Here is a 23,867-nt window from a genome sequence, read left to right on the forward strand (position 1 = left end):
ATCATGCTTATTGAGACAAAAAGCAAAAGATAATTAATGACATTTAATGTACTTTCTAATATGTTTGCAACTGATCCGTGAACATGTTGCAACATCCTCAGGGTTACCGGTCAGCTGCAACATCTGACTTCTTCCTTTCAAATAAATATTGTGAATGATATGTCATGTATAATTATATTTAGATGGTATGGATAATTAGCAGGCAGACGTAAATTTAAGATTAAAAGATTTGGTGCGATCGTCCCCAATCTCCCCTGGCAATCTAATAAATGACATGCTTACTCTATATAACCTATTAAAATTATATACGTGAACTACATAAAAATTGCTGGGTAATATGTATGTTAATGTGTAGTGTGAAGTCTGTCAGATCATCTAACAAACAGTGGTGGATAGAACACCAGAAGTCTGTGACCAAATGTAGTACTCAACTACAAGTAAAACTACTGGTGTTAAAAAATACCGCATAAAAGTAAAAGTACAAATTTAATTTAATTTGAATTTTAAGTTTATGTTTAAAATATGAACAGACTCGTATGTGTCCTTGCTTGCATTTTGATTATCATAATGAACAAGTAGCAATAGTATTTATACAATTGTATACACATAGTAGGCTACCAAAAATGCTCTTCACAAAGGGTTTTTCTGTATTAAAATATAATGAAATGATTCACTTCATGACAATATACAGAAAACCATGCATGAACAAATCAAATACCATTGTTAAAATACCAAATATTCAGTCATGTTAAGTTAGGGTTGAGAGTCTGTACATTCATCTTGAGGGGATAAAAGCTGGCTTTTCATTATGGAGGTGTTTGACCTCTATGTAAACAATCACTGTGAAATGTTTTATGACAATTTGCAACATATTTCTGATTAAGACACTTTTGAGGCAGGAGATAAGAGATAAGACAAACTGTTAAAAAGGAGGAAGGGTTAGTGCCAAAGTTTAAGATGGGGGTTCAATGCTCCCCCAATCATGAGGCAAACCAGGAGAAAATGCAGTTGTAACACCGCTATAGACTGCTAAATTTCATTGGTGTTTTCAAGGACCATAAATAAAGTTAGCATATGCTTTATGCATGTGTTTTGTTGTTCTTATGTGTTACCAGCTGAGCACACCGAGCACTTTAATTAACTGATTTACAAGCACAAAGCGCCTTAAATTTAAACACCTTCAACCATTAATGTAGTTAGTATAGTAGCTTGCTAACATCTAAATTAGGCTAACACAACATAATTTCTGCCACCAGCTTTGTGTGGAAATACCTCAAAAGATTAAACAAGGAAGATGCAAAGTGTGCGCTGCACTCTACTGAGGTTAGCTGTCACATTTGGAATCTGAGGCAAAATTCCAAGTGAAAGCCCAAAGCGTGCAAGAACACTAGATTTATACTTTATCTAAAACACCTATGGCTGAAATGGTGGCAGAGATGCAGCATATATTGCCTGTGGCAAAATGTGCCCCTCACATGAGGAAAGATGGACAAAATCTCACACCAAGTGAGTAAGAGATTTTTTTTAGAACTCTGCTTTTTAACTCACTTTTAAATCACTGACTTTATTACACCGACTTTATCTAATGTTATCTAACTTCTGCTGCATGCAGCAGCCCCTGAACGTGAACAGAATATGAAATCTGTCTCAGCTGAATGACTAGCTAGAATGACTTTGAAAACACCAAATAACTTGTTTGAATTCATTTTGTTAGTTTATAACACGCAGAATGGTAACATTTCACTTCCATAAGCTGTTCATTCGCAGTGACAGATCACAGGCTTAACTTGCCATTTCATCCTTGCAGCTGTAGCGAAGTTCAAACTGCTTCACAAGTTTATATTAAGTTGATTATAATGTTGATTAATGTTGAAACGGTGTTCTTCTACATCAGTGATTATTATTACCATCAGATAATACACTAAAGTGGTCAGCATTTTAACCTACATTTCTTCTTTCATTTTTTCTTCCCTTGTTACATATTTGCCTGAAATATGACTGTACATTTTTTGATGATAGCCAAAATTATACCTTAAAAAAGTGCATTTCCCTGGATAGTGTGCTTCTGTACTCAAGATAGAAAGTAGCAGATAGAAAGTTTATGGGGAAAAATATTAATCCCTTCTCCTCACCCAAATGTTTACCCCATGATTATACGAGTTCAGATGCATGAGGCAGGAGATGAGAAATAAGACATGCTGTTAAAAAGCGGGACGAATATGAGACATAGTTCAGTTGTGAAGTCCACATGCTCTGCTTTGGATTAGTTTCTTTCCTACATGCACACTAGTTGCAACTGTGTGGAACCTGATGGTGCAAATCCCCATCACCCCAACTTGGATTGGCACTTAAACATTAATAAGTAAAAAATGATGGGCTAAGGTAAATAAGTTGTCATACTGTACTGTACAGAACTGGTGCTGTTGATTCACAGTTAGAGGGCTGTAGGCGTGGAGGCATTAAGAGTGTTTACTGTGGAGGAGCATGTTTACTGCTGGATGTGCTTTTGACAAAAGTAGCATTGCGCTCCAGTGTTACAGTCCTCCTTCCAGATGTCTGGTTCAGTTCGCTCATATCCACTCCAGAATCTAAGCTGGTTTCTCGACTCTCGACTGGCCTCCGTCTCCTCTGCTGCTCTGACACAGCATAATGGATCTCTGCTGCGGGTTTGCCCTCCAGTGATACAAACCAGGCCCGAGGAGGCTGAAGCGAGGGGATTTTAGAAAGTTCTGCCAAGGCATGCACAGAGTGTCTGCTGCCCCCGATTTTATTTAATGTCCCTGGGACAGAAACTGACTCTGGGAGGCTGAAGTGACTGCTGGATGTGTTGCTGGAGGTTGCTGCCTGAGAGCCCTCTAAAACCTCAGGCTGGTCCTCAGTTTTCTCTGCCTGGTTCTGAGTGGCAGAGGGACCGGAGGTTTGTGTGAAGCTGTCTTTACTCGGCGGCTCAGTCGCAGTGCTGTTTGAAGCCCCTGCACGGGGAAGGGTGGCCGACTTGCTCCACTGGGGCTCCTCTGGCTGCTCCTCTAAATGGAAGAATGCTGGAGCATGAAGAATGGCAACAGGCTGGTTATAGAAAAACAAGTTGTCTTTGAGAGAGGCTGGAACTCTGATCTGCTCTGCAGTTTTCATGTCACTGTTAAGCTCCAGTTCGTTGCACTCCACTGCAATAGCCACAGCACTGGGGTTGGCTATTACATTGCCATTGTGCATAGAAATAACAGAGGCATTGAGTCTATTATCCCCCCTTTCTGTGAATGATTGGTTCAGTCCATCCTGTGGATGAGAGAAGTCCCCTGAAGAGAGTTCAAAGACATCATCGTCACACGTGGAGGTGGTTTGGTCCTTTCTCATCACTGGTAGGATCCTCTTTCTTTTAGTTTCACTGAGTGAACGTCTGTAGACAAGACAGAAGAACATTAGCCTTAAACAGTGGCATGAAACTGAGCATCAAAGTTCATTCTTCTTGTTTAAAAGCACATCTGAAGTACAACAATTGACCTTCCTAAATTCCACCCCTTTTGGAACCTCCGCAAACGTTCTCCTTTCCTGTTTCCTGCACTTACATATGCCATGTGCTATGTGTCGGGACCTGTAGAAGCTACCGCTACAGATAACCACAGCTTAAATTAGTAAGTGTTAACAGAACACTTGCTAACTAACTAGCTGCTCTAGACCTACATCAATTGTTAGCCAACAGCTGCCTAGTGTTTTGCTCTGTAGGAAAATGCTAGTTAAACTAGCAAGTCTATCTGCGTAAATCATTAGCTAGCTAGTTGCCTAGTGTTTTGCTAACATTAGCTAACTTAAAATATGACTAGGTATGTATATGTCTCTTTTAGAGGTCCCCCATTAGAAGAATCTTTTAATGGTCGTCAAAATGTTTTCCTTTCAACACAGCCAAGCCAAGCACATAGCATAATTCAGTCCAGGAAACAGGAAAGGAGAAAGTTAACCAAGGTCCGTCCAGGTACAGAGTGTGCTAAACAACCAAATGACCTGCGTGACTCAAGTGAGTGCCCCTGCTCAGGAGGTGATGCGTCAGACAGCAGATGTCAGACTCCTCCCAGACAGCACAGATGATGACAAATTAGCAATGCTAATGTTTGCAGCCATGGCTACATATGAGCAATTTCTATTATAGTAGATTTATAGTAAATCTAGATATTAGATAGAGATAGAGAGTAGATATTATAGTAAATCACAGAAAACCACAATGTCTTTTACCAACTTTCTTGACAGGACGATGGAGGGGAGAAGGCTACTAACATTACATTAGTTAAAACTCAACGTTTTGTTGTGACAACTTGTAAATGAATGTTTACTTGTTAATAAGGGTGCCACAACATACCAGTACTGACAATAAATGCGTCTGCTTGACGTGGTGAAATTAGTTTGTTGTGTTGCTCCTTTGCCGTTACAGTCTTCTTGTACTTCTTACATTACTGTGGTTTCTATGGTACATCTGATCTTTTGAAACCAAACCACTTCCACACTGTTGAAGGCCCTTCTGTTTCTGGAACTAACTCCTCCACCATACACATTTTCACAACATGAATTTATATTGTAATACTGCCAGTACCAGGATATTATTGTTTTAAATCCTGAAAAAATTATAACAATATATCACACATCCCTAATTTCTGTGCCGTCTTGGGTTCAGGTGCAAATTTTTGGACCCCTGAGAAACCTTACCAGTAATCATATTAACATCCCCACAATTTATAGTATACATGAACCAGTATGAGATTAAAGCCTTTGTTACCTGCGATAAAATAATAACCCAAACAGAAGACAGATGACAATAATAAGCATTCCTCCAAGGATAACCATCAGATAAGATGAATGGTGCAAGATGAAGTCGATGGCGATGGCAAGTCTGAAGAAACCTAAAGTATAGACATGGTAAGAGGGAGAAGATAAAAATAAACATATAATGAAAATCTCTGTAGATGAAATGAACCAGGTGCATTTTGTTTCTAAAAACATTAGCAATTGTTGTTGTATCATTATATTTTATTTATTATTAGTGCTGTCCCACAACTAAAAAACAACAACAAAATATGTAGATTTAAGTGTGCAAATCTAACATATTCACTAAAATCCTCCTATTAACAATTGTAATCCAAAATAATATTTGAGTCATTTTAAAATACATAAAAGCACTTTGAATTGGGAGTAGGCTGTCCCAGACCCTAAGTTCTACATTTTAACTTATTTAAAATGATACTACAATGATTTTTGCTAATCTTTTTATTTTGTTTTTAAAAAGTTTTTTTTTTGATGTTGTTGAAAGTGAAATTGAAAGAAACACATGCATCTAAAATATAACATAAAATTGTCACTACCAAAACATGGAATGTTTCACCAAAAATAAAACATATTAAAATTATCAACTAAGTTGTTATTACAGTGTTTGGTTCAGTGTATATTAAAGTAATGAATCCTTGACTTTTAAATCAGTATGATCTTTTTTTTTGCCCTTTACAAAGAAAAATTAATTAATTAAAGTACAATGAATCTCAAGAATTACGCTTAAAAAAAGTTAAAATTTAAATTAGTTTTAATTCTTTAACCTGTGAAAACTTACAAAAAATATTCAAACTATATTTTCAATGTAGGTGTAAACAAAAATTTTAATAAGTCAGTATAACAGTATAAGCCCTCTTACTATAAATATTTCTTAGTGTGTTTCACTAGTGACAAATATTCTGTAACTGTCTGAAAACCTGTCTGAAAATACAAAGTATGAATTAACTGTACAATTACTAGAAGCATGTACCTTGGATCTTATTCAATTTACATACATACAAAATCTGGGGAAAAGGAGACTTTTATTTTAAGATGTTTACAATGCTAACCTTGAACCAGTTAAGTAGAATGGACCCTATATATTTTTTTATTTGGTATTTTTTATTTATCTAACACATCTTTTGCCAGTTCCAGGTCACTGGATTAATGGATTATGAAACATATTTTTAAATTGTGTTTCCTAATAGTAATTGTTTTTTCTTTCTGCAGCTTCGAAGGTTAGAAAAAATAAATTAGCACAATCAGAACAATTCTATTAAACAGTAGGTTTACAACAACCATCACCAAAACAGACATGTTCCATCTGATACATATATATTGATCACCATCATAGTCCCATGTTACCGCTGAACATACTAACAATGGTAGTATCAAGAAGTGTAGAGCATTGCATTTACAGCACGTCTTCAACAGGTGGTCCAGGGGCCCCTAAGGGGCCCTGAGATTTAATGCATGAGGTCCCCCAAATCACAAAAAACACTGACAAAAGGCTAGCTGTGAATCTTCGTGCAATCATGTGAGCTTGCTAACCTACTAAATTACTGCAGAACCTATTCATAATAGCTAACTATTTAAATACATATTATGGTATGTATTATCATAACATATCAGCCAGTTAGCTGTATTATTCTTTCAAGTGAATAGACACTCCTGTGAGTCACAGTGGATCATTTTCTACCTTCGGGAGCAAGAGACTCTGACATACCCTCCACCTCAGAAACCACCTGCAAAAGTCCAGAGGGTGAAGCTAATGCTGCTAACATTAGCCATGCTACAACTGCTGCAGCTAGAAGTAAGCACAAATTAGAGAAGACCCGAAAATATTATATGCAATATATGTAGTAGGGGGTCTCTGCTCTGTCTCTCTATCAACTGAGGAGTCCATGGCCTGAAAAACACCGAGCACCCCTGATTTACAGTATTTTAACATGTTGAGGCTGAGCACTTGCCTCTGGTGGATGACAGAGGGGCTGCTATCCAGTAACCGAGGTGAGGAGCTGTGAATGTCCACACAAGTTTTCCCTCCACTGACTCCACCGTCCCCAGTCCTTTTCTCATCCACCCACCTGCAGCAGGTAAAACAAACACATTGACATTGTTTGCATGAAACTGACTTGAATTTCCCACATCACCCACAATCCTGTCAGATCTTAAAATAAATGTGCTCATTTTCTTCCAAAGACAGTTGAGATTAATGAGAAGGGTTCTGAAAAGTACGATAAATAATAAAAAAAAAAAAATTAATTAGCCTAATTTATCTCCCATATTTAAGTTTGCTACTTTTGATTTTTTTGACAGTTCTGTAGACCCAAAATGACCCAAAACTATAAGAAATTTATTTAAATTATAGTCTGCAAGCTCTCAAGGGCCACGTAAATGGAGGTGTGGTGGCCTTGAGTTTGAGTCACGTGCCATAGACTGTATAAATAGGTTTAACCCTATTTAATATACGATCTGGTTTAAGAGAGTTGTTCCTCCCTGCCCCCTCCTTCCCAGACTGGAAGAAGCTCAGGCAGGCTGCAGGAATAGTGAACCTACACACGTGCAATATGTGTGTAACATTATACTTTGACAACAACAAGCGACAACGAGTTCTACGCTGTAAGTTGATCAGCTGTTTATATCGCTCAATATAACCGTTCTAAACATTTACAACTGTTCTGTGGCATCTTCTTATGACTCATCAACAGATATTAACTCATTCAAGTGAACATTTAACATAATTGATTTTAGCTCCTTTTAAAGTAAATAAACAATCACACAGGCCAAAATAAAAGCAGACGTTCTGCACCAGAATGGAAATTTCAAAAGTGAACATGCTGTCTGTAGTGTTGTTGTCAGAGAAGCCAATATTTCAACTTAACATGTTTCCTTAATCTCTGATGACATATCAGTCATTTTATGATTTAGTACAGTACATATATTACAGATTTCCCCTTTAAAAGATCAGAACAGGCTAGATTTCAGACTCACCAGTGGTCTGGTTAAAGAACCAAGCTGGAACAACATTTGACGTGTCAAGTCCAGAGCTGTCAGGGAGGCTCAGGCTGATCTGTATCGGCCCACTCACATGTAACTCTGTGTCTCCAGAGAAAAGCTGCACGCTGACAGCCGCCATCGGACTTAACTCCACACTGACGTACCCTGGAAACACAAGGGAGGTAATGCTTTAGAGAGTATGTGGAGGAAGTTGTCCTGAATTAAATGTTCATAAATTAACACCTGAGCTAAGTGGCACAAGTTTAAAAGTTTATATTTTGAATCAGTTTGTTACAGCGTTTTGGGGATTTTCTGGTAGAAAAATTAGGTCTCCAGCAAAAACTTGTGTGGTCTATGTGTTGTTGTTCTTCATGCTATCACTAGATGGCACCATAGGACAAAAAATTCAATCTTACGCACAGCTTTTGTTTGTTCGTTTGTTTTTTCACTTTACTCATCTGCAATCTACAATGCAGGTAAAACAGGGACGAATCATGTCCTACCAAAAGGAAACTTTACAAAATGATTAATACAGACACTCTAGTTCCAGTTTTTTGGTGAAAATGTATTCTTTAAGAATTTATATGAAATTTATGAAATGAAAGACAAGAATTCACAACTTAAAACAATAAAAAATGTGTTGAAAGCTCTTTGAAATCTAAAAACTACCATGAGAAAGTAGAACAACAAGTAAAACTGAGTTATTCTAATTATCTTTGTATTATTATTATTATTATTATTATTATTATTATTATTATTATTATTATTATTATTATTATTTTCATGAAAATGCTTTCAAAAACATGATTTAATCAGGCATAAAAAGTTTTAGGACCCCATCTCACTTCCTGGTTTACTAAAAGGTTGGAGTACTGCTCAAGCACTGTTAAACTTTCAATTTTTTGACAAATTCATAAAATAATATTACTATCAGATGTGTCTCAACCATGACATGTCAACTCTGTAGCCCTCCTAAATCAAAGCTAAATAAAAATTATGGTTTAAAAATGTGTATTTTGATTAACATTAAGAGAACTCTGAGACACTTTAAAAAATTAAATGGCTGCTCACTGAAAAATGTAATCACTAGGAGGTTGGTCTGTTACAAGGTGAGTGATAAATACTGTCTGTAGTGCTTTGTTTCAATTTTCTGGGGAAAAAAAATAGTCAGTCTGTACCTGATTTACTGCTCATGATGCCCACAGTGTTCTGAAAGTTTTCCTCGTCTGACGGCAGTTTGGGAACAGTCAGGTACGCTTTAATAGAGGTGACATTACTGCCATCTGTCAGGTTCAGCAGCCTCTTGGGAAACTGGACAACAGGCCACGATGAAGCATCTACAGATAACAGCAAACATGATAAATAACAGTTGAAAATATGTTTAGAACATCAGCCATTCTTGAGAATTGGGACAAAACCATATTTCGAGTTTTTAGCAATAGCAATGGGCAACTTTTTATTAAATGAAGACATCAACTCAGATGGAGTTGATGTCTTAAGTTCGTCTTAAGTTAACAAAATTAAACATTTTTTAATTTTACAGCATATTCATAGTGAGCATCAATTTAAGTTATTAAAGTGTCTCAGAGTTAATGCTAATCAAAATATGCATTTTTAAACCATAATTCTTATTTAGTTGACATGCTATTGTTGAGACACATTTGATAGCAATATTATTTAATCAATTTGTGAAAAAAATAAAAAAAATAAATGAATAAAGTTTACCAGTGCCCGAGCAGCATTCCTGCCTTTTTTTAAAAAGCAGGAAGTGAGACAGGGTCCTTTGGGTATAGCTAAACCTTTTTATGCCTGATTAAATCAGGTTTTTCTAATCAGATGGAGTTGATGGAAATCTGGGACACAATTTAAAGGGTCAGCATTTTCATAAATTAATAAATACATTTCAAAACAAAGTTGATTGTAATAGCACATTTTCAGGCCTGTTTAATCAGCAGGTATTGTTCGTTTTAGACTTTGAAGGCTTTTAACACATTTTCTAATTGTTTCGAGATGTAAAAATCTTGTCTGGAATAAGGGTGTTTTCCTGTGCAGAGCAAGTTTAAAAATAAAAATAAGCAAATAAATAAATAAATAAAGCAAATCAATACATTTCATAAATTTCATATTAATAAATCCTTAAAGAATACATTTTCACCAAAAAAATTGGAATTAAAGTGTTGGTATTAACAAATAAAGTTTTTGTTTGTTTGTTTTTTGTTTTTTTATAGGTAACGCTCTGTGCCAGTTCTCAGGAATGGGTGAAATACATGTACTTTACATATAAGATATATATCCTTAAATTAATGCTTGTACTGATCAAAGAGAGGCAGATAGAGCATGAGCAAGGAAGAAAGACAAAATAAACGTGTACAGTACCAGAGGTTTTGCCAGTGATCAGGACAGAATCCTCAAAGAGCCAGATGTTACCCTGATTTAGACCAATCAGTGACATGGTCACGGATGAAAATACTACAAAGAGAAGAGAGGAGAGAAGAGGATGCAAAATTAGCGGAGTACTTCAATTAAAAATGAGCTGTTTTTCCACCAGATGGCAGCATAACATTATGTTATACCAAGTTGTGTATTTAAACCTTTAAATACAGTGGCAAGAAATTGGGGAATATAAAAATAATAGTTCAAGATTCATTTTTGTTGTCATTAGAAATGTACAGCACAGTAGATGACAGATAGATGTCAGAGACAGAAGACACAAATCCCAGATGTGGGTTACAGAAGGATCCCAAATAGTTTTGCTCGGGTGCTGTGACTAATTAGGTGTCAAATGCAGTGGTGTGGAGTAAAGTTTGGCCTCGCAATTACAACCAGAAAGTTTAGAAACCACTGAAGTATATGAGACTCAGTATTTTCTGAGATTGCATTTACATGACATCATTTGACATGTCCTGATTAAAAAAAAGCCTGTTGATGCCGTGGAGCAATAGATTCCCTCAGCTGACAGAAAAAGAAAGCAGCTATCATAATGAAGTCTAGCACTTCTGCCACACGGTGGGAAACTTTCAGCCACTCTGCTCCAAAAACAGTCTGGATGTGCTCACTGATCATTAAAGCTAATGATGAATAAAAATGACACTGTCTTTCTTATACGTCTCCACTTGATAAAGCTCATTATCAGTGGTGCTTCAGCTAAACGTCTTCACTAAAGGGAAAGTTCATATTATTTAAAGTGGGGTTGTATGAGGTAGTCATCCATAGTCAGGTTTAGGAAGTAATGATTACATGTTTAATTTACTCAATTTGGATTTAAAAAAAAAAAGAAAATATATATATATAACTATTCCATTACAGTTACAAAAAATAAGACATAATCAGATTGGTTACATAATAAATTGAAGATTATTAACATTTCAATGAAAATTTATTTTGAAATAAGGAACGATATAGTACAGTGCGTACACATGATAACACTTGAAGAGTCTCACAATACCACCCAATTTATTATCTCTTAAAAAAATTGCTTTCATCGGGTGGAAATTTTGCCATGATCTTTTCTCAACATCTAGCTAATTTTTGTAAACATTTACAGGCAAGGTCAACCGCTAATGTTACCTGCACAGACCAGCTGCTAAAAGTAGCTTCACAGACAAGCTGCTAACATTATACCTATACAGACCAACTGCTAATGCTAGCTACAGAGACCAACTGCTAACATTAGCTACACAGACAGCCTGCTATCATTAGGCACACACACCAAGAGCTTACATTACCCACTCAGACAACTGGTAATGTTAGCTACACAGAACAACTGCTAACTTTAGCTACACAGAACAACAGCTAACATTAGCTACATAGACAACCTGCTATCTTTAGCTATACAGAACAACCACTAACATTAGCTACACAGACCAACTGCTAATGTTAGCTATATAAGCAACCTGCTATTAATAGCTACAAAGACCAAAAGGTAAAAGTAGCTACTCAAGCCAACTGCCAACATTGGCAAAACATACCAAGAGCTAACATTAACCACTAACTTTAGTTACAGAGATCAACTGTTAATGTTACAAAGAACAGCCACTAACAGAAATACAGCAAGCTAGCTAACCTGTGAACACTACTACTATACTATTGAAAAATATTTTGGGACTGTAAGTGATTAGTGTAATGTTACTTAACAATGAACATTTAAATGTGCAGAATTACCACTATTAATCAAAACATGCATTTGCATAACAGAAGACAGAATATCTGGACAACCATTAATAAACCTACAACACTATAGGTTTCTGGCTACATTTTTAACAGGTAATAACCCTCCCAATCCTGTATCTACTGTAGGTAATACACTGACTGTGGATAAGTATCTCAGACAACCTCACTTCAAGTAATCCAAAATACCACTTTAAATATCTTACTTGGCATTCTGTTGGTTTTACAAGGCAGCAGACTGTAAATGTATCCATCCTTGCTGGCCACAATTGTCATAGGCGTCCCAGGTTGGTAGGGTACACGAAGCAAAACACCGCCGTCCTCCCCAGTAAGAGCCGTGTTGGTCCTGGTGTAGTTGACGTAGACCTCCACCACTGCCTGGCTCAGCTGCTGACGATTCAGGCCGTCGTTGACCTGGACCTTTAGGTTTAGCGCAGAACCTGGAGAACAAATAAAGGTTGGGGTTAGACAAAGATGGGAGGACAGTGCAACGGAACTACTTTTAGAAAAACAAAACAACAATTTATGGACTTAATAAAAATCTGAGAGACAACTTTAAAGTTCCAACATTTCCATAAAAAATTATTTTAAAACAAAGATGATTATAATAGCACATTTTTACACCTATGTTATCAGAAGCTGTCATTAGTATTAGATTTCAAAGGCTTTCAATACATTTTTAAATTGTTTGAAGTGGTGAATTCTTGTCTGGGACTAGGGTGTTTTCTGGCAGAACAAATTTAGAAAAAAAAAAAAATTCAAAGGAAACCATTCTATAAATTATATACATTTCATATTTATAAATCCTTAAAGAATACATTTTAACCAAAAAAATGGAATTAAAGTGTTGGTATTTTTTAATGTTTTCTTTTTCGTAGAACATGATTTGACCAAATTCTCAAGAATGGGTTAAATTTATGAAAGATGTAAACATTTCAAATTTTACAAATATAGTGAACAGTAACCATTACAGGACTAGGCTACTTTGTCACCTGTGGTTACAGTACCCAGAATTTGTTTTAAAAAATAGTGCAATTTTATGAGTTGTTAAGTTAAGAGAACCTTTATAAACTTTGTAAAATACTGTCTGTGATCAGTTCTTTATTATTTGGGCCTTCTTGTAAATTCAGCCAAGTTATTGCTTTCTTTGTATAAAAAACACTGTGTCTGTTTGTCCCAAACTCAGCTGATATAGCTACTTGTTTATTGCACATAAAGCGGGGAAGTGAGATCCAATCACGAGTGGTCTCTCGAGTTGTACGTGGAGACACATTCTAATGCCAGGTGTGAACTGACCTACTTAGAGCCGCTCAGTTGTGATCAGATCACCCAGGACGCATGTTAATGCCGGGTGTAAACAGGGCCTCCTGCACACTCTTCGCGAAATGTGGCGTTATAATCTCCACAAAGGTAGTATTTGTTGCAGGTTGACTGCATTAGAAAGTACTGAAAGGTGTTCCTCTTATTTTGTCCATGATTTTTATGCTGAATGACCATATGCTTTAATGCTTCAGCAGAGTGGAGTTGGCTGCAATTTCCAATTAACCTAGATGGAACCTTATTGACAACAGAACAGGAAAAGTAATTTGCAGAATCCCTCGGGGATATCAATCAATTAATCCCAGCAGATTTTATAGAGGTGGACACAAATACAAATGGTAAAACCGGCCAATTAGTTCAGCAAAGCATGCATTCAAGACAGCATTATGTTACATTAGCATGCAGACTGCTAAGGACAGTACATATTTCCAATAATGTGACTCTTATGAGTAGCCATAATCATTACATGTTAACAGGGAGTTCAAAGAGAATCCTTATTAGGGCCTACTGATAATGTAAGACCACAAACTCAATTAACCACTTTCACACTGTGCACAAACACCCAATATCAAGATCTTGACAGCAGTATTTTATTTGTCAGAGGTATAGTGTTGCATAACAATGTAGAAATGCTCAGTACATCTCAATACAATGCCTGAGGGACACAAACAAAGCATTAATGCTGCATTAAACAATATTTTTAGAGTGGATCAAATGACAATTAATGTGGAAGGGGGTCACTCAAAGTGACAAATCCACAGGGAATTATTAACAAGTCTGCAGTTCCCCTCAGCTCGACGGAGCCTCTTTAGAGGAGCAGTATGTAACAACTGCACACCCCAAAAAAGGAGTACTCTAGTCCAAACTGAAAGTTTGAGCCATGGTTGGGATATAAAATAGGTTGAAATCCTAATCCTCCTCATTTGACAACCTTTTGGCATTAATTTGTACTCTAATTAACCTGAAAGGGTGAGCAATAATATGTTACGGACTTGATTAGAAATTTCAAAGGACAATGCGGCAAGTATTTTAAATTGATGATTTTCCTTCATCTCTGATGACATATCATGGTCATTTTATGACTGATAACTGTAAATATATTTCAGATTTTTCCTTTCACTGGTTGTTTTGGTTTTATGGACACAATTTTACCATGTGGTTCAGTTTAACTCCCTGCTCTCATCGAGCCTCTTTTTAGCTGGCCAGTATGGCAGCATTTTGTCAAAAAGTTAATCTATAGCTAGATTCATGTAGATGGACAAAAACTGGCGATTTTTTGTGACCATCAGCACAACCTTCAAAGTAACAAGGACGAACATGGTGTAGAGTACTGCAGGAATGAGTACTGAAATCCCAAGTTTGGAAAATTAGGACTTCCCTCATCATGAAGTGAGTGGGTTTTTTGAATGTAATTTTCATTAGAAATCAAGTAAAAAGGTCTGCGGTTAACATGAGAGATTGCTGTTCTATGACATAAAATACGTCAGTAAATACCCCACTTCTGAATTTTTAAGTCTTTTCATGTATTCTAAATGAAATTGCAAATGTTGTTGGGGACATTAAACATCATCATGCCAAACAATAGTCACTCAGTGGTGCTGGTGGTGAGTCGTGACCATGGTCCACTGGCTTTTTGTGGAGTGGAGTTGGCCAACAAAAATACTTTATCATTGCATCACACTATAAACAGTAACAATTGACTGTTTTAAGGAAGCAGCCATTTTAATCCAATGTTTTCCTAAACATAACGAAGTAGTTGTGTTGACTAAACTGCTTTATTTTGAAAGTGTAATACCATAAATTCAGCCATTTTCTCATTTACAAATTACACAAATTATTCGACTTTTAAGAAATTGTTGGGTCCCTTACAGTTTCCTGGGAAAATGGTCACTAAGGACCCTCTAGGATGATTTTATGCAAACTTGCGTTTACATTTACGCAAAATAATGATTAAACGAGCTAAATTTGTTCTGTTCTGCTGGGGCAGGTCTGCTCTGCTGTACGACCTGAACACGATCTCAATCGTAGGAGCTCCCTCCAGCAGCTCTATTGGACATGTCCAGACATGTTTGAACCACCAGAGCCAGAGGACAATGATGGGATGTTTTTTTTTCTTCTGTGTCAGGTTGTTGGAAGTGAAGTGAGGTGAAGTGAGCTGCTGGGCTGACTTGGACTGAGAGAGAGAAAGGTATGTTTGTAACTGACTGTTAGGGAGGGTGAGGGAAGGAGGAGGCAGTGCCGTTTGTGCACTGGTTTGTGGAACTTATATACTGTTGGGGGACCATGGCTCCGGCACATCACCGTGCTATATTTTAGGTCTGCCCAAATAATTCTGTACAAAAAAACTGTGAAAAACAGTCTACTGGTCTGACTCAAGAATTCAGTATGTTTTCAGCAACTATGTTCTAACATGTATTATGTGTGTAGAGAATAAATTCCCTTTTTCCTTTACAGGGACCTTAAGGGGAACCATAGCCAGGTTAAATGTTAGACATGTAATTATGTGAGATGTTCAGCATAACAACTTTACAAGGTGATTTTTTGTCAATGATGCATTTACAGCTTATTCTGCCCCATGTTTAAAAAAAGTTTTACTGTTGGGTTAAAAAAAATTGCAAACATCTTGATGTGAACAACTATGAAGGCTGCATAGCATAAGGAAAGAAAAGGACTGAAAAAAATCAGACATATTATTTGGACAGACCAGCTGCCAAAATCTGAGCAACATGTGCCCCATGACTACTGATAAAGCCACTGAACAATGTTTCTGAGAAACTGCTCAGCACCACGAGTCCTGCGTGCAGCTGTGAAACTCTGCCAGATCTGGCCAGTGCCCAGCTATCTTCCTTCACCTACTGCCTTGCTATAAATATTCTCCACTGAACTCTGCAGTTGCAGTCTGGGCTGGAAAGTGAGTTTCGGGAGCCATAAATCTCAGCAGCTGGTTCATCATCAACCCACCACAGTTACAGTATAGAATAGTTATTCTGTGCTGGACGGAGGCCACAAAAAGGTCCTTATTGCACTTTTTATTAGCAACTAAGTGCTCCATTATCACTATAGAAGCAATCTCACTAGTCACAATTTAGTAAGCATCTTTTTCTAATGGTGGCAATTCAACACCGACAGCTGTAGTGGTTGAAATTGTTGTTGGTCTGATTGCTTGTAATCCTGCTGCTGAAAGATCTGCCAAAGCTTTACTGAAAACTCATGAAGCCATGCCTTATGCCACCAGCTTTCACAATATTTCAGCAAGTGCCAAAAGCAGATAACCAGATCATCCCATATCATTGCCCATAACAATTCTCTTTGATCAGAGACAGACAAAGGCCCAGAGCTGCCTGCATTTTCAGCCACAATATGAAACAAACATCTACACTTGGCAGCGTTCGTGTCAACCCACTGGGATGCATACACCAGTGCAGATGGACAAGAGGAGGCTTGTTTTGGGAGAGGCAGCTTCCCACTTTACGTGTGTCCTGCCTCAGTGGCCAAACAGAACAGAAGGGGGTCACTACATCTGAAGTGGAGGTGTTTCGTGCCAGATTACTGTAATCTCCCCATTTGGCGAAGTGAAGCGTGCCACAAAGAGGTTTATGAAGTGGATTGAAATGGGCCGTCTGAGGCCGCTGAGGCAGATGAGAAATAGATCCCATGTCGAGTGTGTGATGATGTGGGTTGAATGCTGTTATTATCAGGCACATGAGAGAACTGGTGTCCAATTAAAAGACTGTTTCCACTGAAGGCGAGCACACGTTTTTATGGACATGAACTTTTTCAAAAACAATTTCATTTGTATCACCAGGAACACATTTTCACTGATCAAATGTTTAATTAAAAAGCTACACTCTTAGAAATAAAGGTGCTAACTAGAACCATAAAGGGTTCTTCAGCTTGTCCTCATGGTAAAACCTTCTCTAAAAGGTCCATTTGGAACCCTTTCAGGGAGTTCTACCTAGAACCCAAAATAATGGGTTAAAAGGTTCAGAACCCTTACACTGTGTAATGTTCCATTCGAAATCTCTCTGGGGGTTCTATCGAAAATCTTTTTATGTTACAAGGGTTTTTATCGAGAATCCCTCTATAGTGTAATGGTTCCACCCAAAGCCCTCCCTGAGGTTTCTATCCAGAACCTTTCCACATTTTACGGATGCTAATAAGAACCCACCGAGGGGGTTCTGCAGAGAACCTACTTATATTTGAAGGCTTTAAAGGTTTTATCTGGAACCCACTCAGTGGAACTGTAATGAGAGCTTTTTGATATTCAACAGATTTTAACAAGAACACACCCACTGAGTTCTACCGAGAACTTTTTGATATTTCAAAGATTTTATCTTGAAAACAGCAAGGGCATTCTACCGAGAACCATTTTATATTCCAAGGTTTTTATCTAGAACCCACCCAGGGGCTTCACTCGAGAATCCCTCTGGTGTAATGGTTCCACCCAGAATCCTCTCTGGGTTTCTATCCAGAACCCTTCCACCTTTTAAGGGTGAGTAACCCACCAAAGGGGCTCTACAGAGAACCTTTTTATATTTCAAGGGTTTTATCTAGAACCCATTCAAGGGGCTATACTAAGAACTTTTTCATATTTCAAGGGTTTTATCCAGAAGACACTGAGGGGGTTCTATGGAGAACCTTTTAATATTTCAAGGATTTTAGTTAGAACCTACCCAGGGCGTTCTCCCGAGAATCCTCCTATAGTGTAATGGTTCCATTAAGAACCTTCTCTGGGGTTTCTATCCTTTTCTGGGTGCTCACAAGAACCCGCCAAGGGGATTCTACAGAGAACCTTTTTATATTCTAAGGGTTTATCTAGAACACACATTGGGAGTTCTACCAGTAAATAATATGTATATTCTTATGATTTTATCTAAAACACACCCAGGGGGGTTCTACTTAGCACCTTTTTGTATTCCAAGGGTTTAAGCTAGAACCTACCCAGGGGGTTCCATTGAGAACCCTTTTACATGATGGTACAAAGAAGCCTTGATGAAGAATTCTTAAAGGATTTCAACAGTCCTTGAAAACCTCTTTCTTCCAAAAAGGGTTCTCAGCAGAACCCTCAGTCTTACAAAGAACCTTTGATAAAAACTTTCATCACAAAAGGGTTCTTCATAAGAAAATGGTTCTAGGTAGAACTTCAGAAATGGAGGCAGTATTAGAATGACAAGTTATAATTAATTACAAACAACATGTTTGTGGCTGAAAGCTTTGAAATGTGCTTTTGCTGACATATCAGCAGTGTGACATTATTATCATTTCACCACAGACTACGATCAAATTCAGATCCACAGGGAGGAGGAGCATAAACATGTTGACTGGTCATTTCTGTGAGATCAGCACAAACAGATGGTCCAACAGGGACTTATCTCTGGTGAACCCCCCCCACCCTCCCCATGCAAACATGCTTGTTTGTGTGCTGGAATTAGGCCATACATTCCACTGACGGAGGAAAACACAAGCGCACCCTTTGATATGTGGGCCAGGTCGTCCTCGAGCACGAGTCAGCAATATCAAATCCAAGTGAGACAAAGGATGCTTAGGGTGGAGCTGGGTTAAGAGGGGGGGCACAAAGACTTAATGTCCTAACAACCAGCAGTCCTGTGGTCTAATAATTACAATCCTCCCCTGGGACAAATGATTAAATCTTTAAGTCTGCTGCTTTAGCCACTATGAAGGCGCAACAATGATGATGTTGATCTCAGCATGGGAAAACTGACCATCTGGTTCATGAGAGGAAGTGGCTGTTGTGCATTTGTATTTCTAGATTTTCTCTTTTTATTTAGTACTAGTGCAGTGCCCGTTCAAAATGTGCCGACTTCTTCGTCTCTGGTGTTCCTTTTTGCAGCTCTGCCTATGTTAAGACAGTACTACAGTACAACAGAGACGAGGACAAGCTTTACAGAAATACAGCCTAATACTGTATACCTCACTAAAATGTCAGGAGGGTATGAAGGAATGAAAAAATAGATACCACCCACACACACAGTGTAACACACATGTAGTTTGGCTCCAGTTTTATCACAATTCGAAATTCATCTGCTTACCCAACTAATAACCACAGTCACATTTAAGACCACAGCTGTCAAAGCTCACACCACTTCCTAACAGGAAGTGATGTGAATGTGCGGGCTTCAGTTTTCCAAATTGAGGATGTCCTAACCTGCTCTGTGTGTCAGTGAACAGGCTGAGCTTGAAAAATTGCAAAGTTTCATGCACTTCCAACCTATTTTATCGGGTTAAAATTGATGTGACATCCTTGACATCCTTGCTTCCCCTCATCAATGCAGTCAAAACGGAGGATGAGAGACTAATTAATGAGGTTGAGAAGAAGCGACAGCTTTTATATGATCCACAGCAGCCTTTTTATAGGAATATCCTCAAAAAGGATGGGACTTTAGTGGAAAAAGGGGAACTTTTTGGAGTAAACCTCCCTCAAACTTTACAGAAACAAGACTGATTTAAGAAATGTATGCTAGTTGGGAATAAATAACTCAGATACCTGATTTAATTGTCTACAGAGGGAGGAATCTTAAGGAATCTTGTTTATATGGAAAGTTGTTTGCTCACACAGCTTCTAGTTAGGAAGCACTTTATCAACTGCTGGCTGAGTTTGGTTGTAGGACTAGAATTAGTCTTTGTCATGACTACAGTAAGCTCTTGCGTCATAAATTTCAATTTCAACTGCAAAACTTTCACTCAAAAATCTGGAAATGCTTTTCTTTCATATTGTCAGTAAATGACAACAGTATAAACAGAATAATCACCTTGTAGGTGTGTGTTAAATGGTTTGAAGTCTCCGCTTTGTGTAGGGTAATTCTTCGCGTCCACATCATGCATTCAAACTGTTTAACGCACACCTACTCATTGATTATCTCTTACTTAGCTGATGCCTTGCCAGGTACAAACACTTGTTAACCTGAACCCTCTCTACATGGCTCTGGGCATAAATATCTGGCTATGAGTATGTTTTCTGATTAATCTTTTTTATTTGATTAAATAAAAAAATGTACCTAAAATAAGTGTCAAAGCCTGTCTCTGTTGTTACAAACTGTAACCCTTATCTCTAAGAGTGTATCACAGTGTGAGAAGAGATAGTTATGATCATTTATGACACACATTCTGTGGTCTTTGACAAAAGCACAGACAAAATCAACAATGATCAGCAACCCTTTTTCAACAGGGGTATTAATGACAGAGGAGTTGCTGAGTTTGTGTCCAATGCAGGAACAAATAATATATATAAAAATGCATAGACCCTTCTACATTTTGTAGCTGCACACACATTATGGCAAGTACAGTAGACCACAACAGTTTGTCAACGGCCCACCGAAAACATGAGCAGCTTTGACTGCGTCCAGTCAACCCATTTAATAGCTTGCAGCCATAAACGCCACCAATTGCTCTGAAACGGTTGTGATACTGTCTGACTTCTGAACAACTTAAGTTAACCAGTGGAATATCAATTCCAATGTGTTGTATATGCAACAGCCATGCATTCTGGGAATTTTAGTGCTAGTAAAATGTTTTAATTCAACATTTGCAGTTTGCCAAATCATCTAGATGACTTCGGGAGACTGCTACTTCCTTTGCCAAAATGCACATGCAGCTTTTAGATAACATCGGCTGTAAAAGGGTCTGTAGAAACTGCTTTTTGAATGCCGTAAAGTTTCAGAAATTTTGCACATATTTGCAGTATTTGAGCACTGAAGTGGCCCCCATACAAGATATTAGTGCTATCAGTGGCCCCAGGCCAATTAGAGTTTGAGACCCCGTCAGAATTCACTCTGTACAGAACGGTCAGGAAGGCTACAAGGAGAAGGTTTGGCAGGACACTACACATCCTGGCACTAGGGGTGTGTGTGTGTGTGTGGGGGTGCTCAAGACAACAGCATGCTTGGGTACATTTCCAAGTGTTTCAGTTGACAACACAGACTGGAGGATCATGTGATGACGGATGGTAATGTACTCCTACAGCAGCATGAATTAGTCATGAAGGAGTTGATAAGTGAACGGGGCCACAAATCCCTCTTTCAGCTCCTCTCCACTGCTCTGCTGTAAACAAGGAGATTGTCATGACGAGTGTGTGCATCTGTGTGTGAGTGAGTGAAGCAGAGAGAAGTGCTTCTGGAGACAGAGGGAGAGCATAGATCCACTATGAAAATTAAAATAGCCAGCGGGACACAAAGCGCAGAAGTTGAAAAGAAGAATGAGTCTGCTGTAATGTAAAGGCAGGATTTGAATGAATACAGAGTGAGTCATATTAACCTTCATCTGACCAACACTACAGACTGAGGTCCCATAGTGACCTCAAGAATTAACTACTGTCAGAAACAAACATCACATCAAAATGTTCACTTACTTCTTCTTCAAAACATTATTAGTTGTGTCACTAATGTCATCTGAAAAAAACATTATTACTATTATTATTTTTTTTTTTTGTAAATTTTGTTATTTTGCATATTGTTTAAAACAAAATAGACAGAACACATGAGGAAATCTGTGTCTGCTGCATCTTTGTCTGTCTTCTTCAGAATCACCCACACAGTGTCCCCTGATAGTGTGCGGTACTTTAAATTAGGACCCACGGCAAACATGGACTCAGTTAATAGTTCCATCTATTAAAACTGCATATAGGAGGGATTGGCATTTGGTGCTTTTGACCGGGGTCTGCAAGGACCCTGATACATTGTAGGGGTGGGGGTGGGGGGAATCAATACATCACAGTATTGCAATATTTCACAGGGCAATACTGTTTCTATACATGTTACCAGGCATCCATCTTTATAGATGTGCTAGGTAGTCTTATGATGACGTGTACGTGCGGCAGGTCAGGGCAGGTCACATCAGCTGCTTGGCAAAAAACTAAACAAAACAAAGGATGGAGGGTGAAGGAGCAGGAGACAGGCAAACCTTCCACAGGGGGAAGCACTGTCATTACTTTGAGTTTGTTCTTTTTCCTCCAGAGAGAAGAAGAGAACACGTGGTGATGGAATCTAATCTGAGGGCCACAGTCAGAGGGGTCGATTTTGTTTCCACCACAGTCGACGTCTGGACAGCTAACAACAAAAGCTTTCTGGGTGAGAACAGTTCAATGTTGTGGTGGAACAAGGTCTCCAACAAGGTACACAATACATTAGTATAACTAGCAATGTAACTAACTCTGTTGATACCAACTAATATGTTAAGTGATATTATTCATCACGCTTTCTGAACAACTTGCCCCACACTGGCTGGGTCCCATGGTAGTCCAAACAGGAAGAGGTGTGACTTCGCCTCAGTATAAGGCTCATTCTAAAGTAACGAAAACAAAATTACTCTTATTTTCAAATGATTGCACAGTAATGAAATTGTAATTACAAATATTTTATTCCATTTTTGCCAAATTAATCCAATAGATCCCCCTAAATCTTACACACTGGACTTTTAAAATCCATGTATTGTTATAATCTAAAATAACAGAGTGATATATTTCTGCCTTGTTGGTGGTGATGCAGTACAAAAAAGGGACAGATGGACAAACCGTTACTCATGAGGTGACCACACAGCTCCCACACCACTTATTACTCACCAACCAGATCAGTAGATTTGTGAGCAAATCCTGATACAGATGGTCGAGGCGGACTAAATGAGGACATGTATAATCTGCTGGAAAAAAAGACCTCTAATATGGTTGATGGAATAAGAACGAGGTCAAAGTACCAACATTGTCCAGCCAACTCATTTCAGCTAAAATCCAACATTTTACGCACACAACAAAGTCTTCAAAAAGTATTTTGAAGTTTGACTGTAGCTGAAGTTTCCCTGCTGTGACACATGAAGCCTGTACAGACCTGACAATGCAGCGAGCACTTGTTGTTGGTGCTGAACAGCCTCTTGTTTCATGTGATCCCACTCTGAAAAGTTTCCGTCATTGATATGCAGGGGGTGTCCGGTCGGAGTGAACTCTCCAGTCGCTCTCCCATCCTCACAGAAAACCAGCGCGGACAGCAGACAGAGCAGCGGCGGCAGCGGGCGCATGGCTTTCACAAACACTAACAGTTAATAATCGCTGTCACTTTTTACTCGACACGGCTCCGGGTTTCATCTACAACTTCAACACGGGCAGAGATGATGCCCGCTGCGCTGCCATCACAACCGCTCTCCTCCTGTCAGCAACCAGTCTGCCGTGATAACTCCTCCCCTTTAATCCGCTCCACACAGAGCTGCTCCATCCATCCATCCATCCATCCATCCATCCATCCATCCATCCATCCATCCATTCTTTTATAAATCTTTATTCAACAGGACCTCACTTACAAACATGCGGCAGCATTTAAAATATACCTTTAGGGATCATAAAAGCAAATATTATCTTAGATTTTCTGAGGATGATACAATCAGCATGTCAGTGGTACATGACTATATGCATTATATATATGCTATAAAGAAAAATACAGAAATATATAATAATAAAATCCCGATTTGAATATTTTGGTGGGAGGCTGCAAACGTCCAGGGGCGTTTCCACTGGACAGACCTGCAGGGGGGGGGGGGGGGCACTGGCCACCCCTGAAATCTGGTTGGCCACCCCAAGTGACACTCCA

General features: G+C 38.3%; 1 protein-coding gene across 1 annotated transcript; it reads right to left on the reverse strand.

Moving 5' to 3' along the window:
* Positions 1-1,560: 1,560 nt before the first annotated feature.
* LOC146322301 (protein FAM171B-like) lies at positions 1,561-23,448 on the reverse strand. The gene is made up of 8 exons (XM_084723936.1): positions 23,115-23,448; positions 12,165-12,398; positions 10,168-10,260; positions 8,970-9,128; positions 7,786-7,956; positions 6,762-6,878; positions 4,766-4,889; positions 1,561-3,397 (listed from the first exon to the last, which is right to left on the reverse strand). The coding sequence occupies exons 1-8, from the start codon at positions 23,299-23,301 to the stop codon at positions 2,470-2,472; spliced, it is 2,013 nt and encodes a 670-aa protein (XP_084580062.1). The 5' UTR covers positions 23,302-23,448; the 3' UTR covers positions 1,561-2,469.
* Positions 23,449-23,867: the final 419 nt, after the last annotated feature.

Source organism: Lutjanus erythropterus, chromosome 8 (genome assembly GCF_056507025.1).
Source record: "Lutjanus erythropterus isolate fLutEry1 chromosome 8, fLutEry1.hap2, whole genome shotgun sequence".
Taxonomy (NCBI): Eukaryota; Metazoa; Chordata; class Actinopteri; order Lutjaniformes; family Lutjanidae; genus Lutjanus; species Lutjanus erythropterus.

Coding starts and splice junctions, on each gene's coding strand:
- LOC146322301 (XM_084723936.1), bottom strand. CDS start 23,301: ATGCGCCCGCTGCCGCCGCTGCTCTGTCTGCTGTCCGCGCTGGTTTTC. Junction 10,261..12,164: donor TAAAACCAACAGAATGCCAA/GTAAGATATTTA, acceptor TTCTCTTTGTAG/TATTTTCATCCGTGACCATG. Junction 6,879..7,785: donor GTTCTTTAACCAGACCACTG/GTGAGTCTGAAA, acceptor TACCTGCTGCAG/GTGGGTGGATGAGAAAAGGA.